Source organism: Pleurotus ostreatus, assembly GCF_014466165.1.
Source record: "Pleurotus ostreatus strain PC9 chromosome Unknown scaffold_2, whole genome shotgun sequence".
Lineage (NCBI taxonomy): Eukaryota > Fungi > Basidiomycota > Agaricomycetes > Agaricales > Pleurotaceae > Pleurotus > Pleurotus ostreatus.
Window position 1 is genome coordinate 2,479,495 of NW_023503157.1, and position 27,519 is coordinate 2,507,013.

The following is a 27,519-nucleotide window of genomic DNA, read 5'->3' on the forward strand; positions in this document are numbered from 1 at the left end:
CCATGTCAGCAACGGGCTCGACTTTGGTAAAGGCAGCTAACAAAGTGGGCCGTCTTCACGAAGGGTAATAGGAGGTTTACCGTAGTCTTGCTTAGGCTACCGCGGAAGCTCTATCAAAGCTCATACCTTCAGAGATCGACACCAAAGGAAACAAGTAAGGTGCCGGTTATTCGCAGTCCCCTTTGTAGTGCTGACTATTGAAATATTGTACAAAGATACACATTAGAGGTAAAATACGCATCTGGCTTGCTCAAGGATGAGAAAGATACTTGCTGGGAATTTTTCACTGCAAATATGCAAGCCCTGCAAGTAAAGTTTGAACTAATCAAATCGAGCCCCCGTCAAGCTCATCGTCCTTGTTAGTTATGAAGCATCTCCTACCATGGGTTGGCATCCGGACAAGAAGAAAAAGGAGCTCTTTCATCCTCTCTCTAGATTTATCTTGGCCTACAACAACGACTCGGCGCTCGTAGCCTACACGATGTTTCGCTTCGAGTTTGAGGAAGATGAAAATTTAGCCTATTGGTATGTGCTTCCTCGTCACCACCTTGATAACGCTGAACGAATGCTTCAGCTACGAACTGCAGGTTTCTCCAGACTTCAAGCGACAAGGCCTCGGTCGCGTACTAATGGAACAAGTGAAAGCTATAGGCGAGAAATACGGCATGGACAAAATCACGCTTACAGTCTTCAAAGGTCTGCCCAGGTGTACTTCAAATATTCTCCCTTTGTCTGACAATTGCATAGACAACTCTGAAGGTGTACAATTTTACGAACGCAACGGGTATGCAATATGAGTAATATCACACTCGATGCTGAATATTCATTTGGCCACCAATTCTCTTTCTCCGCAGATTCGTGACCGACTCATCATGTCCTAGTCTTGATGGTGGTGATGAATCTCTAGAATATCGTATCCTCTCGCTCGAGCTGTAGTAGTACCTCCTGTAACAAAATAGGAGAGCTTTGTTTATCCATGATGCTGTTTATCTCCCGTTCATAACTCCTATCAACAACATCCATAACTTACCGACCTGCTTCGCCGTCTGCGTCAACCTCAACTCAATCATGTCACTATTATCATCACTGCGCACGCCCTGCCGACGGGCGTTCGCCCAACAGACACTCGGCCTGCGCACAGCGGGCAGGCGCAACGCCTCCCACGGAGCCCCCCAATACAACGAACCCTCAGGCTGGCTCTTCGGCGAAAAGGTATCACCCATTCAGCGATTCCTGCTCGAGTTCACTAACTTATCACCTTGCCTGAAGCCTCCCCCACCCGGTCAGAAACGTGTCAAGGAAGACTGGGAAAACATTTGGGTTATTGGGATGTTCGGCTCGATGGCGTTCGCAACGGTGATGCTCTACTATAAACCCGACACCAGGTATGCATGCGGCCTTTCTAGTTATCGGACGCCCGAAATTCTAATGCGTGCATAATTGTAGTATACAGACGTGGGCTCTTAAGGAAGCAAAAGCTAGGATGGAAGCTCGGGGAGAGAAATACCAATACGAGCCCTCTACGCCCTAATAGAAACCCTCTATAGATTGTCTCTCATAACTGGTATATAAGCCCTCTGGACGAAGTAACCGATGCGTGCCTCCTACTGGTCCACTCAATCCCCATTAGTTTTCGTAGCTGGCGCGATAAGCATCTGCATCAAGGAGTTTCTCGACCTGGTTCGTTGTCGGTGACAAAACAATCTGCGGGGACGTGTAAAATCATACCTCGGATGGATCAGAAAGTTTGATCTTGCACAACCAGCCTATAACGAAGGGTTGATAACGACACCGAGTGGATTGGCTAAGGACTAACCTTTGTCCTCGGGAGACTTGTTCAGCAGTCCGGGCTCTGAAGAGAGGGTCTCGTTAATCTCTTCAATGGTACCCGAAACCGGAGCATACTGGTAGGTCATGAGTAGGTACTCAGGAGAAGACGGAGTGACAACATACGATATCCGAAGCAGCTTTAACACTCTCTACTGCACCAATTTGCTCTGCAAGGGTTCACTTAGATAAATCAGAGCTGGGGGGAGTAAAGGTAGACCGAACTCACCGCCTTGCTTGACCTCCGTTCCGATTGTGGGGAGTTCCACAAATACAACATCACCGAGGGCCTCTTGAGCGTGGTCAGTAATGGTGATCACACCGAGACCCGTGGCATCATCGAATGAGACACTTTCGTGCTCTACGGTGTATCGTTTCGCTATATGGCATCCGTTAGCAAGACGGGACGCGAAGTCTGTATCCCGGGACACTTACTGACGAGCGTCCTTGCCAGAGGCCTGGCGATCAAGTTCGTGTGCTTTGGGACGCGGAGCGCCGAAGGATTGTAACGCGACATTTGACGGACGATAGACTGCATGGCTGGTGGGTCGACGGGTGAAGCTTTGAAGGTGGAGGGAGGTGGAGACTTGAGTGGACTGTAGGCAAGTATTGGCGAGCAAAAATATAGACAGGGGTCCGTCTATTTTACGTTGGTTCGGAAGGGCCAGAGTAATGCGGTCGATAGTGCGGTTGATTCCGGAACGCCGTCTCAGGTTGTGAGGCGGTCTAGGTTCGTTCAGAGCAACCTCAGAGCAATGTCTATTACAATTATCTAGTAATAAATAGCACGCTGTAACGTGTAAATAGGCCAAGTAATTTTGCTTGTGTATGTGACTTGGGGTAAAACTAAGAAGGAATGCCACCATCTCCAAGTAATCGAGGCGTTTATGCCGTCTCAATGATCTTGGTCACAATGCCAGTACCGACTAAAAGACCATCAGAAAGCCTGTTCGCGGGAAAGAGTCCAAAGGGTACTCACTTGTCTTTCCACCCTCACGTAAGGTGAAACTAAGGGAGAACATTCTCAGTAAACGCCGACAAGGTGCTGCGATATTGACTTACCGGGAGCCAACCTCTGCAGCAACGTCATGTACGAGGTCGCAAACCATCTCGACATTGTCGCCAGGCATGACCTAAGGATCCGACGTCAGTAACCAGTCTCTTTGGCATTTCAGCAACCTACCATCTTCTCAGCCGCATCGGCAGTTCCTTCAGGGAAAGTGAGCGAAACAGTAATGTCAGCAGTACGGATGAAAAGTTGAGGGCGGTAGTTGCTCATGAATGGAGTGTAACGACCACCTGCGTCAAGACGTCAAAATAAGTGCAGAGTATAAGGAGTTCAAATGCGTACCCTCATCCTTGGTCAAAACGTAGATCTGAGCTTGGAACTTCTTGACGGCCTTGATCGAACCAGGAGCGACAATGACTTGGCCGCGTCTGAGTTGCTCGCGCTTTACACCACGGAGCAAGCAGCCCATGTTGTCACCAGCTTCGCCCTATTTAAAACTGAGTCACTGAATAACGCGATGACACTACTTGAAGACCTACGCGATCGAGCTCCTTGTGGAACATTTCTGCAGAAAGAGATAAGAAACATAGCTCGCGGAAATGCAAGATTGAGAGCGTACCAATGCCAGTGAGGGTAGTCTTGAAGTTACCGCCGAGGCCAACAATCTCAACATCAGCACCCTTGTTTGCAATACCACGCTCAACCTGCAACAAGGATTAAGAATCGATCTGTAGTTACAAAAGGTTCACTTACACGTCCAGTTGCGACGGTTCCACGACCGGAGATGGAGAAGACGTCTAATATTCAATGAGCAAGGGAACCACGTAGTCGTTGGATGTACTGACCCTCGATGGGCATAAGGAAGGGCTTTTCCAAGTCGCCTAACCGTGTGTTAGTGAATAGTAGACAACCCACTGCAACGCAACATACGAGGGGGGAGGTCGAGCCATTCGTCACAAGCCTTGACCAATTCGAGAATCTTCTTTGAACCAATGTCGTCGTCCCTCCCGTCCAAAGCAGCCAATGCTGAACCCATGATGATAGGAGTGTTCTCGCCGTCGAAGTTGTAGGTCGAAAGAAGGTCACGCATTTCCATGTCCACGAGTTCGAGCATTTCCGGGTCCGAGATCTGGTCAACCTTGTTGATGAACACGACGAGCTTCTTAACACCGACCTGGCGAGCCAAGAGAAGATGCTCGCGGGTTTGGGGCATTTGACCGTCAGAAGCAGAAACCACAATGATAGCACCGTCCATCTGAGCGGCACCGGTAATCATGTTCTTAATGTCTGGTTCGGGGTCCTTTTTAGCAAGTAAATGACGAGGCACTCAGTGTAAACATACAATCAGCATGACCGGGACAGTCAATATGGCCGTAGTGACGAGAATCGGTTTCGTATTCGACATGGGAGGAGTTAATGGTGATACCGCGAGCCTTTTCCTCGGGAGCCTTGTCAATCTGAGAGTAGTCCGTGAACTTGGCACCACCTTGAGTAGCAAGGACTTTCGTGATAGCCGCTGTGAGGGTTGTTTTACCGTGGTCGACGTGGCCTATGCAAGGTGCTTAGGTATGTAGACGACACCAACGTGCAGAAGTCAGAACTCACCAATTGTTCCGATGTTCATGTGCGGCTTCGCACGCGAGAAAGCCTCTGCATAACCGCGTCGGGATACTGCAGGAGGCGAAGTGATCAGTAGTAAGCGACCAGCGACGCGTCACGACCCACCCAAGTTAATGGTATCTAGAACTTTTGGAGTTCTCCATGCGCTCGCTCGAAGGCACGTAGAGAGGACAGAAGCTACAACAAACGATGGTCAGGACGTTCAGGTGAAGGGCCCACCAAGACGGCTTACATCTTGAGGTGGCGACGCAGCGAAACAGCGCCTGGGGAGCTGCGAGCTGAAGCATTTTGGTGGAGAAAAGAGTTGTGAATCCAAATTTTGTTTCGAGGCGGTCTCCGGCGTGAGGACGTTGGCAAACAAGCAACAACAACTTCTCGATCATATGCCAAGTTTGGCGACGGGTAACTTAGATTCCGAGCGACCATGTCCTCTCGTGAAGAACTTGTCCGAAATGCTGTCGCCTTCCTCGTCGACCCAAAGGTAAGGCCTTTGCCAATGCTCGTTGCCCTTTTGGTTGATATGTGGCTCCCGTAGTCGCAAGCGTCGCCATTGGCCCAGAGAATCCAGTTCCTGGAAGCCAAAGGTTTAACGCCATCCGAGATTGACATCGCCGTGAGACAAGCATCTCTCAATTCCAGCGGGTCTCAGCCAACAACTGGTTTACCAGTATATGGTCCTAACTATGGACATGCTCTCGTGCCCCCTCGTCCTGTATGGGATTGGCGTGATTACTTTGTGCGTGGACGGACGTCGGAAACAATCAATGCACGGCTTATATGACTATTCTCAGATCACAGCAGTCGTCTCTGGCACCATTATGTATGGCGCTTCTGCCCTGTTCAAAGTCAGTCAGTCCGTGCTGCTCCAAGTCCCCGGCTCACTGTGTTCTAGAAATACCTACTCCCTCACCTTCAACCGCCGTCTTCAACTGCTTATGAAGAAGATCGCGATGCCATGACAGCCCAATTCGACGCGGCGGAGCAACTACTCAAGGAGATTCAAACGGAAACTTCTGCTATCCGGACGGCTGTTGAGAAGCAGCAAGAGGATATCGACAAAACAACGCAAGAAGTGAACGCCGTGGTCAAGGAAATGCGCGAAGGCGAAGTGAAAACAAGAGATGAAATGAGGGAAGTCAGAGACGAAATGAACACCATCCGCGAAATGCTTCCGAAGGCAAGCACATGCATCTGGTCCATTGCTCTAACTGTCTGACTTGGGTACCCAGATGATTGACAAAAATCGGGAGACTCAAACGCAGTCACTTGCTGACTTACAGCAGGAACTCAAGTCTTTGAAAGCATTACTTCTGAGCAGGGGCCCCGGCATTTCAATACCTACTACTCCCACAACCTCGTTGGCCGGGAAGCCCTCTATTCCCGCATGGCAGTTATCTGGTTCAACTGATACTGCCGCAAGAACAACCACTCCATCTATACCGGCATGGCAATTAGCCTCTTCAACGACCCCTGCCCCGTCTATTGCACCCACTTCTACTACGGATACTAGTATTTCATCAGAAACATCATCAACTGGCAAGGGAAAAGAGAAGGAATCCGACATCACTCCCCCCTAATAAATTTGCGTATACTTAGCTGTTTAATCTGCACGCTTCTGTACACCTCTAATCTTTCGCTTGTACTTGTTCGATCTTGGTGAAATAGTTTGTTTTCCCCCTGAGCAGATGGGCGCTTCGTCTACCCAAGTCCATGTTCAGGTTGCGTGCAACATTCAAGGCTCGCTACTGGTTGTTCATACTCGCTGCTCCCGTCATGTTCTCTAGCTTTCGAAACGCGCTCGAAAATTTAGCTCAAGTCCCACTCGAAAACCAGATTGTCCGGAGGGGCTCTGATCCCGTCTCCGCAGCTGGCCCGGGACGCGACCCACCCTCTCGATCTGCATCGTTGGACATACAAGGCTCGCCTTCATCACCTTCGCTACTATCATCCAGCCATCTAGCTGAGTCTGCACTGCTGAACCTCCGTAAATCTCTCGCGTCCAACCGTTCTGGAAGCCCCGGTCCGCCTGGTCGGCCCAAGAGCCCAGCAGTCGCCACGTCGGTTTCGGATGGAGCTATTCGACCAGCGAAATCGCGACTAGAGGAGAGACTTCGAGCAAGCTTCACTGTCGGGGACATTTCGTCGAGGGGCAGCACAGAGAACTCTACTAGAGCAACTCCTTCGCCCGCACCGGCCAGTGACCCGTCTGAAGTCGTGCCAACAGCCATACCCCTCCCAGATTCACTTCCAGTCTCGCCGTCGCTGGCGTCCGAACAGCCTAGCGTCTCAGAGTCCCTTCATCTCACAGATAGCAAGATCCCAGAGCAGGCGCAGGATCCTTTGGAGGTCTCGACGGCGGAAGGTACGACAGAAGAACACCAACCCGAGGCTGGTATACCACTACCTGATGGTGCAGAGGGGAGCCATGAAAGCGCTGACACGGAGCTAAATGAGGAGGACGTGTTACCTCCCCATCCGGAGGAACCGTTGGCGAAGTCACCCCCTTTAACCGACATTCCAGAGCTTCAGCCTGCCGTACTCGAGGAGCGACTCGAACCCTCTCCGCCTCCATCTCAACTTGACGCAACATCCGATTCCGTCATCCCGCCTCCGGAAGCAGAAACACCCAGTAACGATTCTGCAATAGAACCACACACACTAGATGCAACTATTGAAGTGGCTCCCGGGGATGTCGAGCTACCCTCTGAAGAACGTACTTCAGCAGATGAGACTCCTCTTCAAGTCAATGGGCACGTCACTGAGTATTCTTCAAGCACCGACGACGTAATTCAAGAGCAATTGCGGCAACTCGAGCGGCGCTTCGCAGGTAGAGGCATATTCGTATGCATTTACCTCCAGCTGACATGAACATTGTTTCTTAGAGGTTACAGAATCTTTTAAGAAGTTGCAATCGGAGAAGGACGCTGCTGACAATCTTGTCCGTACGCTGACCCCTCTAGAAGGCTTGGAGGATCTAGATACCTTCAAAGACTACCTACAAAGTTTGATACTGAAAGTCGAGGTAAGGATATCGTCTTCTGAGTGGGAGACTGGTTGTATTGATTGCTCAAGATATCCGAGGATGATATCAAGCGTTTGAATGGCAAACTCTCCAGTAAGTCAATATCTCTCGAACTTGAAACTTGTCTCAGTATATGCCCAGGACAGTCCGATCGTATCGACGAGCTACGTGATACCCACCGACTGGAGTCTCATTCACAATCCGATCAAATTGAGCGACTTCGCAAACAAGCGGCGGAAACCGAAGCACTGCTCAAGGCGTCGCATGATGCAGCCGCTCAAGCGGAGAGTGAGAACGCTAGTACACGAACGGAGTTGGAGACGTTGAAGAAAGAATTGGAGCGTACTCGGGGTTTGGCAAAGGAAGAAGAGGAAAAGCGAGTGAAAGCGATCAGTCTGTTGAAGACGGTGAGACAGAAGTTGGTGAAAGCGGAGAAAGACCGAGATGAGGCTCGGGGTGAACTGGCCGCTGTTAGGGAGAGGGAGAAGGGCGATAGGGACAAGGAGGAGGCAGAAAGGAGTAGACTTCAGAAGGAGATCGACTCTGTCAATGCCGAAAGGGAAAGAGCTGTTGCGGGGCTCAAGGGTGACAAGGAGGTCGCTGGAGTAAAAGAACGGTACGAGAGGGAGATATCGGCTCTCAAAGGCCAATTTGAACTCGAAGCCATTTCGACAAAGGTGGGTTCATCTACGAAACGAAGCTCAGCGCACTCAGTCGCTTGCATTAGAGCGGATACTCGAAGGAACTTTCCTCCAAGGATGCTCAAATATCGACTCTCGAGAAATCTGTCAATGCTCTTTCAAATGACAAGAACAACTTATTTGAGCAGATGCAGCTTCGTCAGGCCGAAAGCGAATCCCTACAATCCCATCTAGAGTCTCTACAGAGCCAGAACGCTGAGCTCCAATTCCAGCTCCGAGAAGCCAATGATCGTCTGGCGTTGCTGAGCGAAAACCTAGCAGAAGCGCGCCATGAGCAAGATGCGAAGGCTCAAGCACCCTTAGCCTCGTCCGAAGAAGTCGCCCGACTCTTGTCTGCCACGCAATCCAAGTACGAGACCAAGCTTGCGGATATGCGTAAAGATCTTCTGGCAACAGAGAAGGAGAGGAATGACGCAGAGGCTGACTGGAGCCGTAAGCTGCGGGAGAAGACACGCGAAGCGGACGAGCTGAAGAGAGTCCTGGCGTCCTCTGCAAAAAACCGTGAAGAGAGCCAAGCGACCGTTGATGGCCTGGCGAGCCAAATTGACCAGTTGAAGCAGGAGATTCAACAGTATAAGAGACAGGTCGTGGAGTTACAACACCAGGCAACAAGTGGCAGCGATCAGGAGGTCAGTATGTATACTGCTTCAACCCGTGGATACGATTTCTAAGGGGATTGTAGAATAATCTCAAGGATACCATCAACGAGCTGAAGACCAAGGTTATGGCTCTCGAGCGCAACGCCGAGGAAAACTCAAAGCGAGAGACTCACCTCAAGGCTACGAATAAGGTGAACGCCATAAGGCTCTCGTCATAACACAAACCATACTCATACCAAACCAGACGTTACGTGAGGAACTTCGCAAGGTTCAGTCATCTGCTGCACTTCTAGAACGCCAGAGACACCCGGGAGTTGGTTACTGGTCCAGACAAGACTCTTCTTCAACGGAGTCCCGAACCTCCGTATCCTCAGAAACACCCTCCCGGACTACGTCGCCCGCGCCGTCGCAATCGAAAAGTGACGAAGAAGTCAATCTGGAATACTTGCGAAACGTTATTCTACAATTCCTTGAACACAAGGAAATGCGACCTAATCTGGTCAAGGTCCTGTCTATCATATTACACTTCACTCCACAGGAGACACGGCGCCTCGTTGCCAAGGTTTGATGGATCATGTACATAGTAGATACCCCTTCGCTTTCATCTGCATCTGCAGGATGAGATACAACATGACAATGACCATGGAATGAAATCGTACACCACTTGGCCTTTTCTGAAACGCCTGCACGTGATTGGTTGAGCATCCATTTGGCATTTCGGTCGCGACTCGCGCGTCTGCAACTTACCACTATGTCCATAGCCGATCTGACTAGAAACTGCTTCCAAAGTGGCGTATCAGCGCCCAGGGTATGCTTATTTTCGTGGTGTAGTCTCAGCATTGAACTGACGTCCTTGGCAGTGGGTGAAACTGTGTCAACTCTACGTCTCAAAGAATGGGATTGAATCCACGCCTGATGTCGAACATCAAATAAGCAGTCTGTAGTAGGTTGCTGTGACCTGACGTAGAGAATCACTCATGACCCTGTGCAGACTCTGTGCTTATCCTGTACCGTTCGTATCCCGGAGAACCAGATCTCGTTGAATACTTTCGACAGGCGTTACAAGAATCTCTGGTCTCGCTACCCGTATTTGTTTCGACGTTTCTGCAAGCAGCATTCTCCCCCGAGATTCGGACGTCGGCGTCTCTCGATATGCTATGTCGTGTCGCCCTTGATGCTCACTATTCATCGAATGCTCCCCCTGTTGGTTCGGTCGTGCCAGTTGGCGCCACTTCTGCAGCCATCATGGCTACCGTCAAGGATGCACTTTCCCTACTTCGATCTGCTAGCACATTGCCTCCGTCACATTTTCACCAGTTGTCGACGTCTGCTTCGGAATTAGCAACCTTGCTTATTTCTTGCATCACTGATCTCTCTCAAGTACCCGTTGCGCAGGCCATGGTGCACCTTTCTGAAGTCAACTATCTGTTGCAAACCCTTCCCCTTTCCAACACGGCTAGGCAGATCTTCCAAACATATTCGCTATCTCTGGATATGGTTGCTGGCGCCGATGTGAAAGCCGCTCACGAAGCGCAGATGATGCAGAATATCAATGCTTCTACTTATGGTAAAGGAGAATTCTCTGATGCAACCTCGAACTCGGATATCGTTTCTTTCGGCCTTCTCTTGCATCATCTCGTACGTACCTTCCTCGTATTGAATCTCTCTCTCTAGAATCTAGTGTTGTAGGTACACAATCGAGGAGCCAAATACGGATCTGGCAGTGGTGGCGATCCCGTCGTATTGCTCCTTGAAACCCTTCGATGGAGCTCGTGGACCCCCGCTGTCTTTTATACTCAACTTATATCTTCAGCGTTCACGTGCCTATCGCAAACCTCTGGAAACAAGATCTGGCTATGGGTTTCCTTCATCGCTGGTAGAGTAGGCGTCTTGCTGCCCTATTTCCGCATTGTCCCGTTGATGCTAATTTTACAAGCTCCCGTCCATGATCTCTCAGTTTGAGGCAACGATCAAGTCGGATTCATTAGTGAACGCAGATTGGGTAAGAGACTTATATACTCAGACGAACCGAGCCTAATACTGCGTAGCGTTCCGCCGTTCAGACAGCCCTATCTAATGTCCTTCGTCGGTCCGAACTAATGGCACAATGCGACCACTTAATACAACAGCTGAATCTCGAGACACCAGTGTATGTGTTCCAGACTAGCCCCAGAAGTTCACTGATGATCCCATTGACTCAGTCTTCGATCAGCATCCGGGGAGCTTCTAGCTGGCCTGATCAATCGAAGTGTCATAGACTCGTCGTTTGCAGTCGGGATAGATGTGCGAACTGCGGAGGATAGTATACCACGCCTGAAGACAGAGGCAAGAGATGCTGGTCACCCGGAACTACAGGTAATTTCCGACTGCAATGGCTCCGTGCTTTCATCAATAGTTCCTTCTCCAGCCCTATATTACGTTCAAGATATCCCTCGATGCAAGTCTTGAGGAAGTCAAGCTTCTCGCCAGTCGTGTCTGGCTTGACCCCACAAGCCATGAAACATTCGCACGCGTGATAATGGAGGTACGACTACACCAATGGCATAAAGCAGTTCATGAATATGATACCCTCTAGCAAGCTGCGAAGCTGACTACAACTCTGGACGTTGAATCCATGAGCCATCTCTGCAAATTGTTACTCCAGCATGAGACAGCGTTGGACATCATTTCTTTGCATGAGCCGATCTCTTCGCTAGTATACCACGCCTTGAAGTTCATAGAGACGTATGATTGTGAGACTGTTGGTGAGTCCCCACCTTGGGTTGGAACTCGACCACATCATGACATAACCAACAGGCGATCCGCAGACAGCAGTTGGCCATCTCGGAGATGTGGTATTGTTTGCCCAGTATACGATGGAGAAGTATCATGTACGTGCAATTCTGTTCTCAGCTCCTTGCGAATGATTGTTCCTATGTCTCGTAGCTTGACATGGACACTTTCGCCCATGGCGCCAACGCGGTATCTTCACAGTTTATCAAAACTGTACGGAATATATACGGGTTAGATGAACTCACCCGAGAGGAGATGGTCGCATTTAATTCTTGGTTCAAAACGCTTTTCGACAGTACGAGCGAAGGAATCGAGGATTCTATCCTCAGGTAATTGCTAGGCGTTCACCCTATTTAAACTGCCTTACCAACGGCTTGCAGATCAACAAATCCGAAGATACTTCTACGGCTAGCCGCGACTTTGGTCTCACATGCCATAATAGCGCGAATGGCATCCAAAATCGACAACGATACCCTTCACAACGGCGTCTCATTCTTTCTTAGTCCACTGTTAAATTGGACTCTGGTAGGTGTCGTGAAGTCGTTGCTCAGGGAGATCAAAACGAAAGGGTACGTTCCTTCAGAATCACCTCCTCGTGCCAACGCGCTTAGATGTTGCACTGAAACAGTTTCAATGCTCCCGTCCATTTCGACATCCTACAAACAATCCTACTTTCTCCTTCATGTCCACCGACCGTCCATTGCCTTTGTGGCGCGCAGATTTTGACGCAAATCACTCTCCTGAACGTCCGAGTTCAGACGGCTTCGTCAGAATTTAAATTTGATGTTCGGGCTATTCGCCAATTAGCTGCTCGTGCAGTTGGCTACATAGAACCAGGTTAGCCATTCATGTACATACTAGCGGACCTGACAATGACCAAGCTTGTAATCACAGCGACTATGCCGACTCCTAAGCAGCAAGGACTATGGCCGAACCAACCCAGGAACGCGATTCTCATGGCGATAGGGACGGCGCGAGGAGGCAAAGCGCCGCATCTCGATGTAAAGCATTGTCTGGACGTCACACCGCCCGCTAAGTTCCTCCAGCTCCTCTGGAGTGAACTGGTGGTCGCGGCGGGTCTTGGAGAGATGGACATGTGCCGACGGATAGCGACCTACGTTCTGACAATGCCACAACCTCCGCAGACTCCGCCTCTGCTGCCCATCTTCCTATACATCGTCCTCCCCTCATTGATCGTCGCGATCGACAATCAGAACGTGGGAGAGCAGACGCTGGGGACGGAGCTGCTCTTCAATATCGTCACGTCATCGCTCACCGCTGCTCTCCATCTTGAATGGGCTCTTCGTGCAGTAGGCGGTGAACCATTATCTCCGTTGGGCGGGCAGCCAAGTACGATCATGGCTCGAAGGTTAGGGGTCAACCTCCGCATGAAGAAAAATAGCCGCACTTCGCGGTCGCTCCTGCACAAATTGACATCGTCGCAACCGTTCATGGCCAACTTCCCGCATTTCATGAGCGAAATAAACATTTAAATTTATATAACGAAGACATAATGTTCTACCTTGTATCTAAAACTGATTATTACTTGATCACACATCAACTGGAGGTGGAGCTGCAGAAGCAAAAATAAGACAAAGCTGACTTGAGATGAACCAATTGGAATGCACGTACGGCAGCAGGCATTTTCGTGTGTACATTCCTCGTCAGGAGGGCACAAAATCAAACAAGAAGTATCTGCGCTAGTCTGACGTACGACCAATCTGAGGAAAGTATTCTCATCTCACAATACAGGACTTACTTTGAGATTTTCTTCCGGAATGGTTGTTCTGGGATGGTGGTACTCGGGTTGGATGGTACTCGAGTGGATACCATGATGATGCAATACTTTTCTGATATTCACCGCGACTGGCATGAAATCATGGTTGCGGGACGTCAGGACGTGCACTGAAGCGACTATCTTGGTTTCCGAAAGTTGCCAGATATGCAACTCATGGAGTGATAGGACCCCCTCGACGTTCAGTATCGACGCGCGAACTTGCTCAACCGAGATGGTGGAAGGAACACCTTGGAGGAGAATGAATGACGTGCTTCGCACTGCATTCACGCGGTGAGCATGACATCAACGAGGACGAACGAATCGACTAACCCAATGGAAGCGCGGAAGAGAATATAATAATTGTGATCACTAAACTGATTATGGGGTCGAAGTAGAATTTGAAGCTCCATTCGGTTAGCCAGATGACTAGGCCGGTCGCGATCACGCCGACGTTCCCGAGGGCATCACCAAGGACGTGAAGCAGCAGAGCACGCATGTTCATTGAGCCTGCATGTGAGTGTCCGCCATGGGAATGGTGATGGTAATCATCGTCAACGGAGTCCGAGTCGAGTAAAGGAGTATCCTCTGAATCGTGGATCGCAGGGGAAGCTAGGAGGTTCTCGCTGCTATCAGCTTCTGCGATGACTGGTATATCATCGGTTGATAGAGCATTCCGACGCATGCCTTCGGTATCAAGCGAGAGTCTGGTCCGCGAAGGTGAGGGGGAACGTGTGTATGCGATATTGTTCGCGGTCTGGACCAAGGAAGCACGGGTGGCTGCGGGGTGGCCATACAAGGAGGAATATGATTCTGTTCGCGAACGAGTGTGCTTGCGTTTTGGAAGTCCTTCAAGGGCAGCATTTGCAGGTCTCGGACTGGATTGCGACGCAGCGGAACTGCTAGGCGTGGAAGGAGTGGGGTGACTGTGTGAATGACCGTGTTCTGCAGAAAATGAAAGAATGGGGAGGAAGGAGACGCAAGGCACTTGTCAGTCAGAGTGAGTTAATGAATCGGCCACATGATGATTACCATGGAATAGGAACAATCCAACAATGTTCGACGCTAGGCCGAGAGAACCGACGATGACTACGAGGCGAGGATTGGAGATTTCTGGTTAAGGTATTAGGACTTTGCCCATGGATGTGAGGAAGGCGGCTTCACCAGGGGTTGAGAAGAAGCGTTCTATAGCTTCGAGGGAAATGGAGAAGCATAGTGCAAGGAGGAAAACTCCATTAATCAAAGCGGCGAGGATTTCAGCGCGGTGCCACCCATACGAATATCGCGAGTCCGTTGAGCCCTGTGCTGTCAACTGTGGAGAAACATTACATTGATTCCTTCTTTGAAATTAAAACACAACGAAAGGACCTTGATTGCATAGAGTGCGACCACTAAGCTCATTACATCGCTATAACGGGGTGTCAAAGCTTTCCTGAGATATATTAGGCGAGAAGACGGACTTGAGCATGTGGAAGCTGTCAGCTACTAGTGCAAGCGAGCCGACCGCATAACCTGCGCGAATTCAGAAGAAGTGAGTGGCGTCCACATTGTGCGCAGAAGACTATTGCTGACCAACGATGAGTTCGACCCAGAAGAAGATAACATCAATGATGAGGAGAAGAGTTATCCTCGCTGAACGTGACATTCCCATCGCGATCAAGGACGGGGATGTGAGTTCGAGTACGAGGAGGTGGTGGTGGTTATGGACGGAAGAGATGATGCCTTAGACGCCCGAGTGTGTCATTTGAAGATACCGGGTCACATGCGCTCGGAATATCAGAATCCGATTCTCCTGGATCCAGAGGTACTTTCAGGAAAGTAGCATAGACGCTCCACGGTTCATTGATCTTTGATTCTCGCGACATTCTCAATCGCAGACAAACCTGCGAATATCAAGATTAAAGTGCGTTAATTTGGCATTGTTTGGCAAAGCCTTTAGATTTTTCTACTTCACCGTTCAAGGCGTCGAGCACTCGAGTATCTTCTGCCCAGCATGGCTGCAACATCCATGGCCGCCGCCCTCGCGGCTTCCCTACCAGCACCTGCAGCAGCACCAGCGCCCGTAGCGCCATCCTATGAAGCCATTCCTGCCTCCATGGCCAAAGTGGTCGACATCGAGGCAGAGATTCCGTTAACGTGCGTTCAGCTCGATGCCATGGTCAGTTGCCGCGCCTTCTTCATGTCCCTCTTATCCCCCCACGACTCCCCCACGACCCTCCTGCATCTGCAACTGCTTTCCCCACGGCTGCGATATACCGGACGTATGCTCATACTTGCGTCGTAGGTTGTCACCAAGATTCTGAAACATGCACGAGAGTCAAACTCAACGACCGCACACGGCCTCCTTCTCGGCTTGGACTTGGACGGGACGCTAGAAGTCTCAAATTCATTTCCATTGCCCCATCACGTCTCCGACGAAGATGACAAGTCTGCCAAATCAGTAGGTATGTACTCATGCTCGTACCGGGCGGTTTCAATTCCCCATTCATTAACAGACTTGTCATTTGCTTCTATGATAACGCAGCACGGTATCAGGCCTCTATGCTACGATCGCTGAAGGAGGTACAAGCAGACGACAGTGTCGTGGGCTTCTACCAGGCAATCACACTCGGCGCTTTCTTCAATCAAACCCTCTTAGACACACAAGCTATACACCAGGAAAAATTACGACACGGTGGTATTATTATCGTCCACGGTGCGTAGAACCTCCTTATAGAAGCACTTGGCATCTCAAGTTCCATTGGACGTTCTTTGCAGACCTTTCCCAAACTGCGAGAGGGAATGCCTCCTTCCGTGCCTTCCGATTGACGAGTGCATTCCTTGATGCGTACAAGAAGAACAACTTCAGCGCGGCCAGGCATGTCTGTCTCGTTCAATCAAGATTTCATGTTCCTAACTATTGCTATTTATTGCGCGTAGCTTGATCAACCATCGGCTGACATTCTCTTCGATTCTTGAGGAAGTTGCCCTCAAGGTTCGAACAAATCCTCTGCTAAGCTCGTTCCTCGGGGTTCTAACTGAGCCAACTCGCTCGGAAGCTACTGATGCTCCACCAGCTGCCGCCGCTACATCGGCGCTACCGCCGTCGTATGGCGTGTTAGATCTGGGCACGTCAGGCGTTACACGGAATCTGGAGCAGATCATCGAGGGCATCGACAATTATCGTACGGAGGAGGGCAATTTAGCGTATCTGTTGCGTCAGATAGCACGAGAACGCTCCAAAGCCGACAACCATGTTGCGAAGCGGCAGGAGGAAAACGCTACTCGGATAGCCCAGGGGCTCGCCCCCCTTCCCGAAGAAGATGTGAACAGACTTTTCAAAATCCCACCCGAGCCAAGTCGGCTCGAAAGCATGTTGCTGCTAGGGCAGGTTGATGCTTACGCAAAGACACTCAGCAGCACGGCGAGCACAGGGTTGGTTAAAATGTACGCTGCAAAAGCAAGCTTTGGGAATTGATGTGTAGATATACACCAATTGATCCAATTGGAGATGCAGTCCACCGTCCCGAGACCTCGCGGGTTCAACGTTTTAGGGGCAGTGTAAGATGAGATGTGCAAATACGCGACAACAAAGGATACAGTCTGAAAATTTCCACACCTGTTTCATTTGCTTCGTCCGGTCGTTTCTTCTCCTCAGTCGCTCGTTTACTTAAATACTCTCCCTTCCCCTGTGCCATTCTGTGTCCACCTCCTCCTCCCTGCCCGCCATGAAAGCTGTCTACTTCATCTCCCTCCTCCTCACCGCTGCCCCGCTCTCCGCCTTCGCTACCCCGCACGCTGCTCGTGGCATTCACAACCATCACCGTGCCATTGCAGCCCGCGTTGCCAGCCCAGCCGATGTTCCTTCAGCGAGCCTGCGCAAGCGCGCGTCGGGCAGACGCTGCCGCCCCCGATCATCAAGCGCGGCCCCCGCACCCGCTACGACAACCAAGCCCGTAGCCAACGTCGCACCCACGCCAGACATCGAGGACAAGCCGACAACCACCAAGAAGGCAGACCCGACAACCACCAAGGAGGCGACTACATCAAAGGTGGATACTTCTCCCTCTCCTACTCCAGAGAAGGCGACTACAAAATCGCCCTCTCCTTCTCCTTCTCCTACCCCTTCTCCGACTACGGAGAAGGCGACCACTAAAGCACCGTCTCCTTCTCCTTCACCCGAGAAGAGCACAACTCCTGACACTACTGTTGATAAGCCGAAGCCCACACCGACGCCCACGCCCGCCAAGCCCGCAGAGAACAACGACGATGGCGGCTCTGGCGGTGCTCGTCCATTCGGCAACTTCTTTGCTGGGCAGCAAACCGGCGAAGGTCAGATTCTCCCTATATCATCAATCCCCCCACATGCTGATGTTTCGTCCCCGTTTAGGTACTTTCTACGCGACGGGTTTGACCGCATGTGGTGAAACAAACAAGGACACGGATTTCATCTGTGCTGTGTCCATGAAGCTCTTCGACGCTGTCCCGTAAGTGTTTGATCTGCGTATCATGCAGCCTGTTTTAATCCGCCCTGCTTGTTTCAGTGGTGCTTCTGGCAATCCCAACAATAATCCCATCTGCGGCAAGAAGATCAAGGCTACATGTTCGTCAACTTCAATTTCCTGATATTTTCCCGCTTGACTTATATTCTTTATAGACAAGGGCAAGAGCGTTACCGTCCGCGTTACCGATCGTTGCGTCGGCTGCGCTCCTACTGATCTCGACTTCTCCCCGTCGGCTTTCGCCCAGCTCGCCTCCTTCGATCTGGGTCGTCTCCAGGGTGTTACATGGACCTGGGTCTAAACGCCCTTTACCCCAACCCCTCCCGCCATCCGCCTTTTCCGTCAATACTGATGCCTATACCTCTTTATTAGTTGTTTTATTTTACGACCCCTCGATATCGTTCGTTTCCAGCTTGACGCGTTACATATTGCTTTGCCTCTTGCGTGTCTCGATGGCGCGCCAAGAGGTGTATGCATTATCTCACTACGTACACATACCCTGCTGTTCCTTACGCCTCACCAAGGCATTCAGTCCTTGGCAGGCCTGTCCGTCGTTCGTTACTCCAGCAACGCAGTTCTGGATGTCCTTCAATAGTAATCATGTGTCTGTGCTGGGTCACCACCGCGTAGAATTGTCCATAGAATAGTGTACCAATTGCAAACACGCAAATGTACTGTGTACAGATGTAAATTTCAATAGAGCGAATGCCAAGAGTTTTTTGCTGCGGTAACTAGGGCAATGACAAGGTGGTGGCTGGGATAGATATTTTGAGGTCCTTTTCAGGACTCGGCAACATCTCTCCGTTGCGATGACATTGTAACCAAATTGCAACCATTATTTATTTGTCTGTGATTCTGTCATTGTCGTACCGAACACCAATATGACTGCATATCAGTACCGGCGACGGCGAGGTCAACGGCCTCCTCGAGAGCGCCGTCTGAAGGGGCGGCCCCGTTGTACACCTGAAGTATTGCTACCAAATCCAGGGAGAGATTCTGTAAACCTGATTCGATTGGTAGTTTTTTGAACGGGCCCATAATGCGGCCACGCGTTGGGTGCTCTACGCAAAAGTAAGGCGCCAGTCTGGACCTTAGCGTGGATATTGTCTGGCGGTTGTCTGGTTAGGTTATGATGGAGACAGGCGTTGTAATAAATTCCTGAACGCACGGAATCATGTATTATCCCTGACCGGCGCTGAATCAAGCGGATGAGACAGCGAATGATGATCTGTGTACGTCCAGAAAATAAGCCACGGGTGATTGATAGAAATAATGGTCACTACTGACTTCACTGGTGACGAGGCTCGTGGCCCCGAGTTCCCATAGGACCTTGGGGAGATGGTTAATCCATTCTTCGAGCGCGCCACGCTGGCCGGCGAAACGGGCAAGGCGAAAGGAACCCGTATAGCTGCGTTCTGTGTCCAACTATCGGCACGATGTCCAACAATGATGGGGAATGATGCCCGTTGATGAACATACATATGCAGAACGGAAAGAAGAGCAGAAGAATACGGAGCAAGGTGGGAATAAGACTCGTGGACTGTGGGCCAATGACGACGATTGCACCACGCACCAATGCAAGACGGCCGACAAACTCTATCGTGAGTTTCTTGATGGCGGACTTGGACGAGGCCCGCGTAGCATGGCTGAGAACCGCGGCAAGGATGCCGGCGGAGAATGAGTCGTTAGGGCCAGCAGTGCTGCTAACGAAGGACCAAATTGTTGGAAGGAGGGCAACGTATGCGTCGGGGGTTAATGCTCGGCCGAGTTGGGTTCCATTCACAGGCTCTCCGTTGAGCAGGCTGATCACGTACTCGCTCACAGCTTCTGCGTGAACGGCGGACGCATTATCTGGGTGCCCTTGTTTCCCTCGGGCCGATGGCTGAGGTGTTTTGGAGGTAAGAACCAGGAGAGACGTCAGTTGACAGTAAACGAGGTTCATCTCTAGCAAGGCTTCGTCGATCTAGACGGTGTTACTTAAATTTTAAGCCATGCATGTAACGTAACAACTCCACCTTGATGTCGCGGCTTCCAGAGCTACTGAACGGGAAGTAAGACGACATGTAGTTTATGAGCGTCTTCAGGTCGTCTCGGGCAGCCTGGGCGTCTTTTGGCATAGACTAATTTGCGTAAGCAACGGATCAACATGTGGAAGAATAATTACCGTTGTATCTCTCTGGGCGATGGACGAATACAAACTTCTTGCAATGTTTGCTACAGCCAAAACGAGTTTCATGTCGGTTTCCGAGGCTTTGCCGTTTGGACTGAATGCGGACGGAGCGAAGTCTAGAAACGTTGATATCAAAGTCCCCCGTAGTGCCCGAGCTATATGCTATACCATTACGATGTATCAAATAAGATCATCTTGAAGTAAGATAGCCACTAACCATTACAAGCGGTGCTTTTACATCCGTCTCATCAACCACAGCCGAAGAAACACTTTCTGACAAGGTTTGAATAGAGATATCCGGTGACAAAATGTCAGCGAAGGGGCAATACGAAACAAAAATGTCGCCGTCGCCGTGGTTTGCTTCGGCTCTCCATCGGCGCTTCTTGGCCTTACTTGGCTGAGAATGAGTAGGTCGAAGGAGGTCGTCGAAAGAGGTGTGAGCATCCTGTGAAATGAATGACGGACGGATGTACCACGAATCAAAAGGCGCAGTGTAGGGGTCGTCATGCGAAGTAGAAGCCCCGGAGGAGAGCGCATGGAGAAGGAAAGAGGAGAGAGATTGCAACAGGATGAGTTTCGACTAGAAAAGAGTGTCAGATTGTATACTGATAGGGGGAGAGTATTGTCTAACTGAAGGTGTGAGTATGACGCTTGCCGTGGAAGTCGCTTGGATCTTGCCTAGAGAATCTTTAGGAGGTAAAAAAGGATAAACTGCGTTCAGACAAACCATGATTTTCGTTGAAGGCTGTCCCAGCATTGAGAGCCCCGAGATAACCTTCAAGTATACGAGCCCCGTGTCCCGCTTTACCTTCGTCCCAGCCTTGGACGACGATTTCGGGAATGTTTTCCAGCAAAAGGTCCACGATGCGAACAGCATCTAGTCGAATCTCAGGGAAAATGTGGGTTTGTGCAGAGGTGGTAAATAATAAAAGAACGGAGGCATGGGCAATCAAATTCTCCTAAACCACATATTCAGCGACACACCTCCACGAACTATACGAACATACCTGAGGGATACGGGGTAGAAGCCACGAGAGAAACTGGTACAGAGACTTCCGCACACTAGCATCCTACAGGCACAAAGTTACTACGAGCCCGAAGTAAACATGTAGAGTCGGTTATTCTACCTCGTCGGCTATCAGTCGTACACAAGCATTAAGGAGAGGTGGTAAACTTGACTCCAATACCTCCCAATGTGCATCAAGGAGTTCCCGCATGCTTGATAGCGCATCTTGATAAGCAAATTAGATCGAGTTGACTGAAAATCGCCAGTTGCAAGTACCTCTGCGAATACCAGGGTTATAATGCTTCAGATGTGTTACGAGGTCGCCAATTGATAAGTTTTTCCGCGTAGTTGGCACATTCACGTCCTTTTCACGCGAAATACTCTGATTTGGCAGAGCAATTGCTAAGGCGCTATAGATGAGTTCATGTCCCAGACAGAGGAAGCATCTCTACACCTACATCGTGCTTTGAAAGATGTGTCTATTACATTGGAAGGTGTCTGTTTGCCCTTTCCAAGCTTGAGCTTGGCTTTCTACAGTGAAATTGTGAGCGAATCAACTTTATATTCTCTTTCCTGACTCACGGAGAAATCAGCAGCCTTTTCCTTCCGTTTCTTCGCACTCTTTGGCATTTATAGATGATGGTCGCAGTGACCGATGGTATTTGTCACCACGTGATTAAACCTCCGACATACATCCCGGTCCGCCACAACTACCGCAGCGCTCCTCTTCCGCTTTACCTGCGACGGATGTCCCTGCAGTCCATGTGATGGTCCAATAACTAATGCCCTTCTAGTGCTCAAGACCGCTAAGATCAATGTCGACTTCTCTCCGACATTCCTCCGTTTCTCCACTACTGGGATCGAAGTCGTCTGACGTGCCAGCTACACGCCTGCACATATAATGTTTCTATACTGAGTCGTATCGATTTGTAGTCTCCAGTACCTTCCATCTCTCTATGCGTTCTTTTCTGCCCCTTGTTTTGTTGGTTCTACAAGGCCTTTCAGTTGTACTTGGTGGTCCATCTACTAGCAAGAAAGTACCCAGAGGTTTTGTCACGACGCGTGGAAGAGATTTCGTGTTAGATGGCAAAAAATTCGTTTGTGTTCTAACTAATACAACCGAAATACTACTGACGAACGAGCAGGCATTCGTCGGAGCTAACTCTTATGCATGTTCCATAGTTGATCGCATGGGCTGAGCTGACCAGCTTCGCAGTGGCTCCCTTTGTTGACAGAGCAAGATGATGTCGAAAGCACCTTCCAGTCGATGCAAGATGCTGGAATCAAGGTCTTAAGAACTTGGGTAGGAACGAACCCTCACGTCATATAAAGTGTTCTTATTCTCGTCCTACGAAGGGATTCAATGCCATCAATGGCTCAGAATTAGATGGGGCCTTGGATTCCGGCCTCACATACTACCAAGTGATTTGGACCCATTTCATCACCGCATCCCCCTCTCATCAACCCTTTTGAAGGTATGGAACAGCAGCGAGTGGGCGCTGAATACCGGGCCACAGGGTTTACAGCGCCTGGACAAGGTAATTGAGACAGCTGGTAGACATGGCATCAAAGTTATTCTTACCTTCACCAACAACTGGTAAGTGGCTTTCCTTGCCGGAGTCTGCTACGCTAGTAATCCCGCCGATACAATAATATGACAGGGTTGGATATGGCGTAAGTTTTCCGACGTTTGTAGCTTCTCCTCGCAGCTTAATACGACGCTCGATGCAGGGTGCTGAGCTATATATCAACTGGATTGCCGGTGCTGGGCAACCTCACGATGTGTTCTTCACCGATCGACGTATAGTAGCGTCATATCGTGAGTGTCCCCTTCGAGAATGGACAATCCTTGCTGACAAATGGTGAAGAGCGCTACGTCCGTACCATTGTCGAAAGATACAAGAACTCTCCCAACATCTTTGCTTGGGAGTTGATCAATGAAGCCCGATGCTTAGGTGACCTTCCTGCAGGGCCAAATTGCGTTCCTTTCTCTGGCACCATCTCTCGATGGTATGAAGAGCAAGCCAACTTCGTCAGAAGATTGTGAGTGCACAATCACCGGGAGGTACTCATCACCGACACGAAGACCAGAGACCCATTCCATATGATCACGACCGGAGGCGAGGGTCAATTTACTTGGAGGAACCCGGTGAAATAGTAAGCTACATACGCAAGCTTTGGGGACGTCGCTTATATACTGCCTCTCGTTTTAGCTGGGCTAATGGCGTTCTCGTAAGTGACTATAACTTCAATGGTCAAGGTATGTACAGCTTGTTTCGATCAATGACTTGCACTCATACAGTTCCTCAAGCCGGAGAGGACTTCGACAAGGACCTCGCGTTGAAAAACATCGACTTTGGGACCTACGTTAGTTGGTCATTTGTCTCTCGTAGTCCTCCGCTAACGTACTAGGACAACAATCAGCATATGTATCCTCAATCCTGGTACAGCGACCTGGTACTTTCCTTTTCCTGTGGTCCCTTTCACTAGGTGACACCAAATCGCCAGGATTTCCCGGGATCCAATTTCACCTTGAAATCGTGGGGAGTTGACTGGATTGATCACCATGCCAAAGGTAATTGCAGCTCCCATAACCGCTATTGATGTTTGTCCTTACCAGCGTTAAGCTGCTAAGAAGATCGGAAAGCCACTGATCCTGGAAGAGTTCGGTACTTCGGGTTTCGGTATGGACACTATAACCACCTCTGCGGAAAGGCGCTGACTTTCGAGTTCACAGAGAATAAAACCGACATTTATCCTACCTGGGTGAAAAGGGCCCTGGATACTCGGCATGGGTAAGCTAGTCTAGTTATTGTGTCAATCAATTCGCCCACCAACTTACATGTCCTTGTAGAGGGTTTGTGTTTCTACGGACATTATCCAAGACTGCTTATTAAATATCGCTCTCGTAGAATCATGCCTTGGCAATTTGGGAAACTCGGACTCACAGAAAGCGGTGGAAACCGGCTCATCAAGTACGCTGATGCGCTCATAGACGGTGTAAGTGATGTTTCTCTGTTTTACGCTGGCAGCACGAATTGATTTCAACCTTCCCCAGGCCTCTCCTAACGACGGTTTGTCTTTCTCCTTTTTTGCTCCGTTGTAATCGACCTCACGCGAACCTCGCGTTGTAGGCTTCGCTATATATCCTAACCAGACAGCGATCTATAGTATTTTCACGTGAGTCTGGCGTCGAGCCATCTCTGTGGTGTAGGATCTTGATATTGCTTTTAGTTCCGCTGCCAGGGTACAAAATGCAAGATCCAGGTAAACGAATACGATCCATGTAGGAAATAGGCCCGACCCCGATCCCTCAGCTACAAAACCTTGTGTCCATGCTAGTTCAGGCTAGCTCCTCATGAACGAATTTCTCCTGCTACGTCATATATTATTACTTGAGAGTCACCGAATCTGCAACATGAGGAGAGCCTACCTTATTGGTCCTACGTCTGTGGACCCCCAGCGGTGGAGTGCGGCTAGCGGCGTGATGGTGACGCCCTCTATCCTTTGAGGTGTATCATTTTCGTCAACTGGCCTAGCGTGCCTTTGTTCGAAGACATATTTAAGGCTAACTTGAACGTCCCGCCAGATTCGTACTCTTCGTTGGTGTGTTCGTCACGGGCGGTTGACAGTGCGGAGGGAGAATCAACCTACGTTATTTGCGCCGCGTTGTCGTTCTGCTTCAACGTGTAGCGGTAGACCGAACCGGCATTCAAAACCAACGATATGCTTTCTTCTGGGTGAAGGAATATCCTTGCACCCTCGTTAGGAAATCCGTCAAGGTCCCGCAAGAGACGTAGTGTGGCGGGCTCGGTTGAATTATTTGAAAATTCCAACAGCACCTCGAAAGGCAGGGTGCTCGTTGGCATTATAATAGCGAGAAAGGATTAGGGTGTTTCGCCACAGGCCTGAAGCCTAGTAACCGTCTCAAGACAATAAGGGCCTTCCATGTATATAAGGAAGCGAGGGGCGCTGAGATGCATCTTCGTGGGCGATTGATATTAATTGTCCTTGAGTAGGTTGGCTAATTGTCTTTCGAGCCGAGCTCTTCTTCAGCCTGAATGGACATATATGGTGATTTCTGCGGTCCAACGATTGCATCAAGAATGCTTACCGGCTTGATGTAAATAAAAGCAGAAGTACTGGGGGTACTTCCTTGACTGCGATCCTCCGCAATCTCGACCGCGACAGTGGCATTGTTCAACGTGGTTGGCCTGATAATGAAATTAGTATGACATACCGATGACTTAGAATCTACTTCGTGCTAACAAAATTCCACAGAGGAATACTCCAAAATATTGTTCGTGATCATAATGCATTTTCGAAAGGAGGTATGCTACAAAGATACGCACTGTCCTATGGAAGCGGACTGGCCAAGAAGATGGAATTCGAAGCAAAGATGGTTCAGAAGCCGAGCGACTTGAAGAATGGACGCTTCATAAAGTTGACCCTCAAATCCAGGCAAACTAAATCGTCATCGTCTGCGGTATACCCCCGGACATTCACCACGAATTTCGCTGCATGAACATTCAGAAGAGAGATATGCGTACAGAATGGTCAGACGTACCTTTGGGAATCTCCTTGGGCAGTTCAACGGTCTGCTCCACTTCGTAGTCACCCGGTTCAACAGGGCACTTCACATCAGTGTCCGCGTTGCGGCTGCAATGACGTCGTCAGCATGCCACCGGACGATACCGATAGGAATCGACTTACGCCTCCTCGCAGAGATCAAACTGCTTGTGAAGAAGCTTGATAAGGCCAAGCTTCACGGTAACATCGGCATAGGCTCCTTCCTGGTAAGTTTAGTAGCAGCACATCCCTAGAACGAGTCCAGCATACCTCCACCCTTTCGATAGCTGTGGCCTTGACCTTGACGGTCATATTCTTACCAGGCTGGGGTGGGTCCGGAGTGACGACAATAGAGGTGATTTGTATCGGGTCGGTGGGCAATCCTGAAATTTACATATGAGTCCTTCATCGGAATACTGAAGCAACCGGTGTACGAACCGCAATCTGTGTAGCCCCAATCATCAGTCGTATGGACCGTATCACCGCCGGTAAGAGCTATTTGAGTGGAATCTAATGGGCTCGCACGAGAGAGCACAGCCAGTGTCGCTAGGAGGAACGAAAAAGCGTAACGGGTCATGATGGTTGGGGGCAAAGGTTGTTGGCGGCTGGTGGCGGTGGAACCACTGCAAGACGTAATTGGTTACGTGGGAAAGTATATCCTAGTTAGGATAACGTGGTTTGGCCATTGATGCGCGCTCAGTTGCCCGGCGCGCAGTACACTACACTGCCTTCTCCACTTTCTTTCTGTACCACCATAAATTGGACCACCGACCTCTTGATTCCCTTCCCATCGCTTCCACCCTTCACCTAAGAACATGAAGCCCCGAGACTACTGTTGCTGCGCAATACCGACGATCAATGCTGGCATTTACACGGTACTGGCGGAGCAGTTTAGTTTGGCAATTATTGTGGGAGTGCTCTCAATCGCTACACCATCCAGTGAGTTTCTGCGACTGAGATGTCATGTTTGTCTGACGGAAACAGTCGTCGGGGCGGCTACTCCATCTTTCGCACCTTGGATTCTGGCTATAATATGTTTTGTGGCTGCAGCCATTCAAGTATTGGGATTCATTGGGGCGCATGGGGTGCGTATCGCCCCCGACGCAACTCTGTTCGGAACTGATGCGCATATGCAGGAGAAACCTGTCATGTTTCGCCGCTATGTTACCCTCCACATTCTCATAACCGTCGCTGGATTCTCAGTGGCAGCCGTATGGGCAATAATATCGGCCACCCGGCACAGCACTGCCAAGCAGAACTGCATAACGAATTTCTTCCCCGATGAAGGTAGCAGGTCGCAGGGAGACCTGCTTTGCGAAATATTCCCTTGGGTCGACGTCGGGATAATGGGAGGCCTTTGGTTGCTCTTACTAGCGGTCCACGTATGCTCCCATCACCAATCTCTCCAGGGCGAAACGTTGATATTTGATTAGATCTATTTCTACGTCGTCATATCCTCGTACGGGACAGGCCAGAGACGAGATCATGCTAAGTATGATCAAATCAATGACACCACCACGGCCGGTGACAACATCCCAATGAACGCGCGCTATGATTCTAACGAAGACCTCCGTAACCCATCAAATGGTCAAACCTATAATCATCTTCGGCAGGATAGCGTCGGAAGCGTCGCAGACATCATGGGCGCGCCAGTACAACAACCGAAGGACGGATTCTCTAATCCTTACAATTATCCGTCCCCTCCCCAAAAGTACCCTCCATACAAGCGAGGTTCGTTATCCCAGCCGTCGTATGCCTATACGCAGGATCCTGGGCCGACGCCAATGGCTCAGGACTATTATTCCCAAGACCAGAATCAGCTACCAAGCACACAGCGGCATCCAGGTCAGTTTTAGACAAGCCATACTTTCGTAGTCTTGGGCCATGCACATAGCCTTCTGTGCCTGGTTTTCGTATGTCGACCGTCTGAGCCAGTGATGTCTCGGGACTGATTTGTTGCCTTAGCTGA

The 27,519-nt window shown here is 50.0% G+C and overlaps 14 protein-coding genes across 14 annotated transcripts; 9 read left to right on the top strand and 5 right to left on the bottom strand.

The window, feature by feature from the left end:
* Window positions 1–2: 2 nt before the first annotated feature.
* On the top strand, window positions 3–936 carry PC9H_003722 (uncharacterized protein; the record flags this gene model as incomplete). Its single annotated transcript, XM_036773314.1, has 7 exons — window positions 3–44; window positions 96–154; window positions 216–314; window positions 364–525; window positions 575–696; window positions 748–784; window positions 855–936. 7 exons carry the CDS (start codon window positions 3–5, stop codon window positions 934–936), a joined length of 603 nt encoding a protein of 200 aa, XP_036634787.1.
* A 132-nt stretch (window positions 937–1,068) lies between these two features.
* PC9H_003723 (uncharacterized protein) lies at window positions 1,069–1,531 on the top strand (the record flags this gene model as incomplete). The annotated part of the gene is made up of 3 exons (XM_036773315.1): window positions 1,069–1,212; window positions 1,270–1,385; window positions 1,447–1,531. 3 exons carry the CDS (start codon window positions 1,069–1,071, stop codon window positions 1,529–1,531), a joined length of 345 nt encoding a protein of 114 aa, XP_036634788.1.
* Window positions 1,532–1,626: 95 nt separating this feature from the next.
* Window positions 1,627–2,365, bottom strand: PC9H_003724 (uncharacterized protein; the record flags this gene model as incomplete). The annotated part of the gene is made up of 6 exons (XM_036773316.1): window positions 1,627–1,677; window positions 1,729–1,766; window positions 1,817–1,904; window positions 1,954–1,997; window positions 2,057–2,206; window positions 2,263–2,365. The coding sequence occupies 6 exons, from the start codon at window positions 2,363–2,365 to the stop codon at window positions 1,627–1,629; spliced, it is 474 nt and encodes a 157-aa protein (XP_036634789.1).
* Window positions 2,366–2,712: 347 nt separating this feature from the next.
* Window positions 2,713–4,743, bottom strand: TUF1 (translation elongation factor Tu; the record flags this gene model as incomplete). The annotated part of the gene is made up of 14 exons (XM_036773317.1): window positions 2,713–2,753; window positions 2,807–2,835; window positions 2,890–2,960; window positions 3,011–3,126; window positions 3,179–3,323; window positions 3,376–3,401; window positions 3,456–3,540; window positions 3,590–3,633; window positions 3,682–3,717; window positions 3,767–4,123; window positions 4,179–4,385; window positions 4,442–4,507; window positions 4,562–4,633; window positions 4,689–4,743. 14 exons carry the CDS (start codon window positions 4,741–4,743, stop codon window positions 2,713–2,715), a joined length of 1,350 nt encoding a protein of 449 aa, XP_036634790.1.
* A 137-nt stretch (window positions 4,744–4,880) lies between these two features.
* On the top strand, window positions 4,881–6,033 carry PEX14 (peroxisomal membrane protein pex14; the record flags this gene model as incomplete). The annotated part of the gene is made up of 5 exons (XM_036773318.1): window positions 4,881–4,937; window positions 4,992–5,192; window positions 5,248–5,301; window positions 5,349–5,633; window positions 5,686–6,033. 5 exons carry the CDS (start codon window positions 4,881–4,883, stop codon window positions 6,031–6,033), a joined length of 945 nt encoding a protein of 314 aa, XP_036634791.1.
* A 133-nt stretch (window positions 6,034–6,166) lies between these two features.
* On the top strand, window positions 6,167–9,346 carry PC9H_003727 (uncharacterized protein; the record flags this gene model as incomplete). The annotated part of the gene is made up of 7 exons (XM_036773319.1): window positions 6,167–7,283; window positions 7,339–7,478; window positions 7,529–7,571; window positions 7,620–8,155; window positions 8,206–8,808; window positions 8,862–8,969; window positions 9,023–9,346. The coding sequence occupies 7 exons, from the start codon at window positions 6,167–6,169 to the stop codon at window positions 9,344–9,346; spliced, it is 2,871 nt and encodes a 956-aa protein (XP_036634792.1).
* A 183-nt stretch (window positions 9,347–9,529) lies between these two features.
* NUT1 (mediator complex subunit) lies at window positions 9,530–13,043 on the top strand (the record flags this gene model as incomplete). Its single annotated transcript, XM_036773320.1, has 14 exons — window positions 9,530–9,586; window positions 9,639–9,714; window positions 9,770–10,416; window positions 10,468–10,659; window positions 10,715–10,780; window positions 10,827–10,927; window positions 10,980–11,133; window positions 11,186–11,302; window positions 11,354–11,522; window positions 11,575–11,648; window positions 11,704–11,879; window positions 11,931–12,119; window positions 12,179–12,387; window positions 12,445–13,043. The coding sequence occupies 14 exons, from the start codon at window positions 9,530–9,532 to the stop codon at window positions 13,041–13,043; spliced, it is 2,826 nt and encodes a 941-aa protein (XP_036634793.1).
* Window positions 13,044–13,100: 57 nt separating this feature from the next.
* PC9H_003729 (uncharacterized protein) lies at window positions 13,101–14,975 on the bottom strand (the record flags this gene model as incomplete). The annotated part of the gene is made up of 10 exons (XM_036773321.1): window positions 13,101–13,123; window positions 13,183–13,255; window positions 13,310–13,605; window positions 13,658–14,173; window positions 14,225–14,269; window positions 14,357–14,437; window positions 14,489–14,636; window positions 14,693–14,732; window positions 14,785–14,836; window positions 14,897–14,975. 10 exons carry the CDS (start codon window positions 14,973–14,975, stop codon window positions 13,101–13,103), a joined length of 1,353 nt encoding a protein of 450 aa, XP_036634794.1.
* A 342-nt stretch (window positions 14,976–15,317) lies between these two features.
* On the top strand, window positions 15,318–16,781 carry PC9H_003730 (uncharacterized protein; the record flags this gene model as incomplete). The annotated part of the gene is made up of 5 exons (XM_036773322.1): window positions 15,318–15,482; window positions 15,609–15,768; window positions 15,849–16,019; window positions 16,082–16,181; window positions 16,244–16,781. The coding sequence occupies 5 exons, from the start codon at window positions 15,318–15,320 to the stop codon at window positions 16,779–16,781; spliced, it is 1,134 nt and encodes a 377-aa protein (XP_036634795.1).
* A 250-nt stretch (window positions 16,782–17,031) lies between these two features.
* On the top strand, window positions 17,032–18,106 carry PC9H_003731 (uncharacterized protein; the record flags this gene model as incomplete). Its single annotated transcript, XM_036773323.1, has 4 exons — window positions 17,032–17,635; window positions 17,694–17,790; window positions 17,848–17,906; window positions 17,961–18,106. 4 exons carry the CDS (start codon window positions 17,032–17,034, stop codon window positions 18,104–18,106), a joined length of 906 nt encoding a protein of 301 aa, XP_036634796.1.
* A 557-nt stretch (window positions 18,107–18,663) lies between these two features.
* On the bottom strand, window positions 18,664–21,611 carry PC9H_003732 (uncharacterized protein; the record flags this gene model as incomplete). Its single annotated transcript, XM_036773324.1, has 14 exons — window positions 18,664–18,912; window positions 18,974–19,033; window positions 19,093–19,230; window positions 19,379–19,768; window positions 19,821–19,925; window positions 19,970–20,137; window positions 20,193–20,555; window positions 20,607–20,653; window positions 20,703–20,934; window positions 20,983–21,045; window positions 21,103–21,206; window positions 21,258–21,383; window positions 21,440–21,512; window positions 21,564–21,611. The coding sequence occupies 14 exons, from the start codon at window positions 21,609–21,611 to the stop codon at window positions 18,664–18,666; spliced, it is 2,166 nt and encodes a 721-aa protein (XP_036634797.1).
* A 537-nt stretch (window positions 21,612–22,148) lies between these two features.
* PC9H_003733 (uncharacterized protein) lies at window positions 22,149–24,165 on the top strand (the record flags this gene model as incomplete). The annotated part of the gene is made up of 17 exons (XM_036773325.1): window positions 22,149–22,154; window positions 22,198–22,284; window positions 22,338–22,403; window positions 22,457–22,578; window positions 22,643–22,655; window positions 22,713–22,800; window positions 22,850–23,024; window positions 23,073–23,138; window positions 23,195–23,241; window positions 23,293–23,348; window positions 23,406–23,438; window positions 23,490–23,556; window positions 23,609–23,665; window positions 23,719–23,776; window positions 23,894–23,981; window positions 24,040–24,055; window positions 24,116–24,165. 17 exons carry the CDS (start codon window positions 22,149–22,151, stop codon window positions 24,163–24,165), a joined length of 1,095 nt encoding a protein of 364 aa, XP_036634798.1.
* Window positions 24,166–25,385: 1,220 nt separating this feature from the next.
* On the bottom strand, window positions 25,386–26,127 carry NPC2 (Phosphatidylglycerol/phosphatidylinositol transfer protein; the record flags this gene model as incomplete). Its single annotated transcript, XM_036773326.1, has 5 exons — window positions 25,386–25,498; window positions 25,549–25,640; window positions 25,695–25,774; window positions 25,821–25,933; window positions 25,989–26,127. 5 exons carry the CDS (start codon window positions 26,125–26,127, stop codon window positions 25,386–25,388), a joined length of 537 nt encoding a protein of 178 aa, XP_036634799.1.
* A 238-nt stretch (window positions 26,128–26,365) lies between these two features.
* Window positions 26,366–27,406, top strand: PC9H_003735 (uncharacterized protein; the record flags this gene model as incomplete). The annotated part of the gene is made up of 4 exons (XM_036773327.1): window positions 26,366–26,489; window positions 26,535–26,635; window positions 26,687–26,932; window positions 26,984–27,406. 4 exons carry the CDS (start codon window positions 26,366–26,368, stop codon window positions 27,404–27,406), a joined length of 894 nt encoding a protein of 297 aa, XP_036634800.1.
* Between the last annotated feature and the right edge of the window lie 113 nt (window positions 27,407–27,519).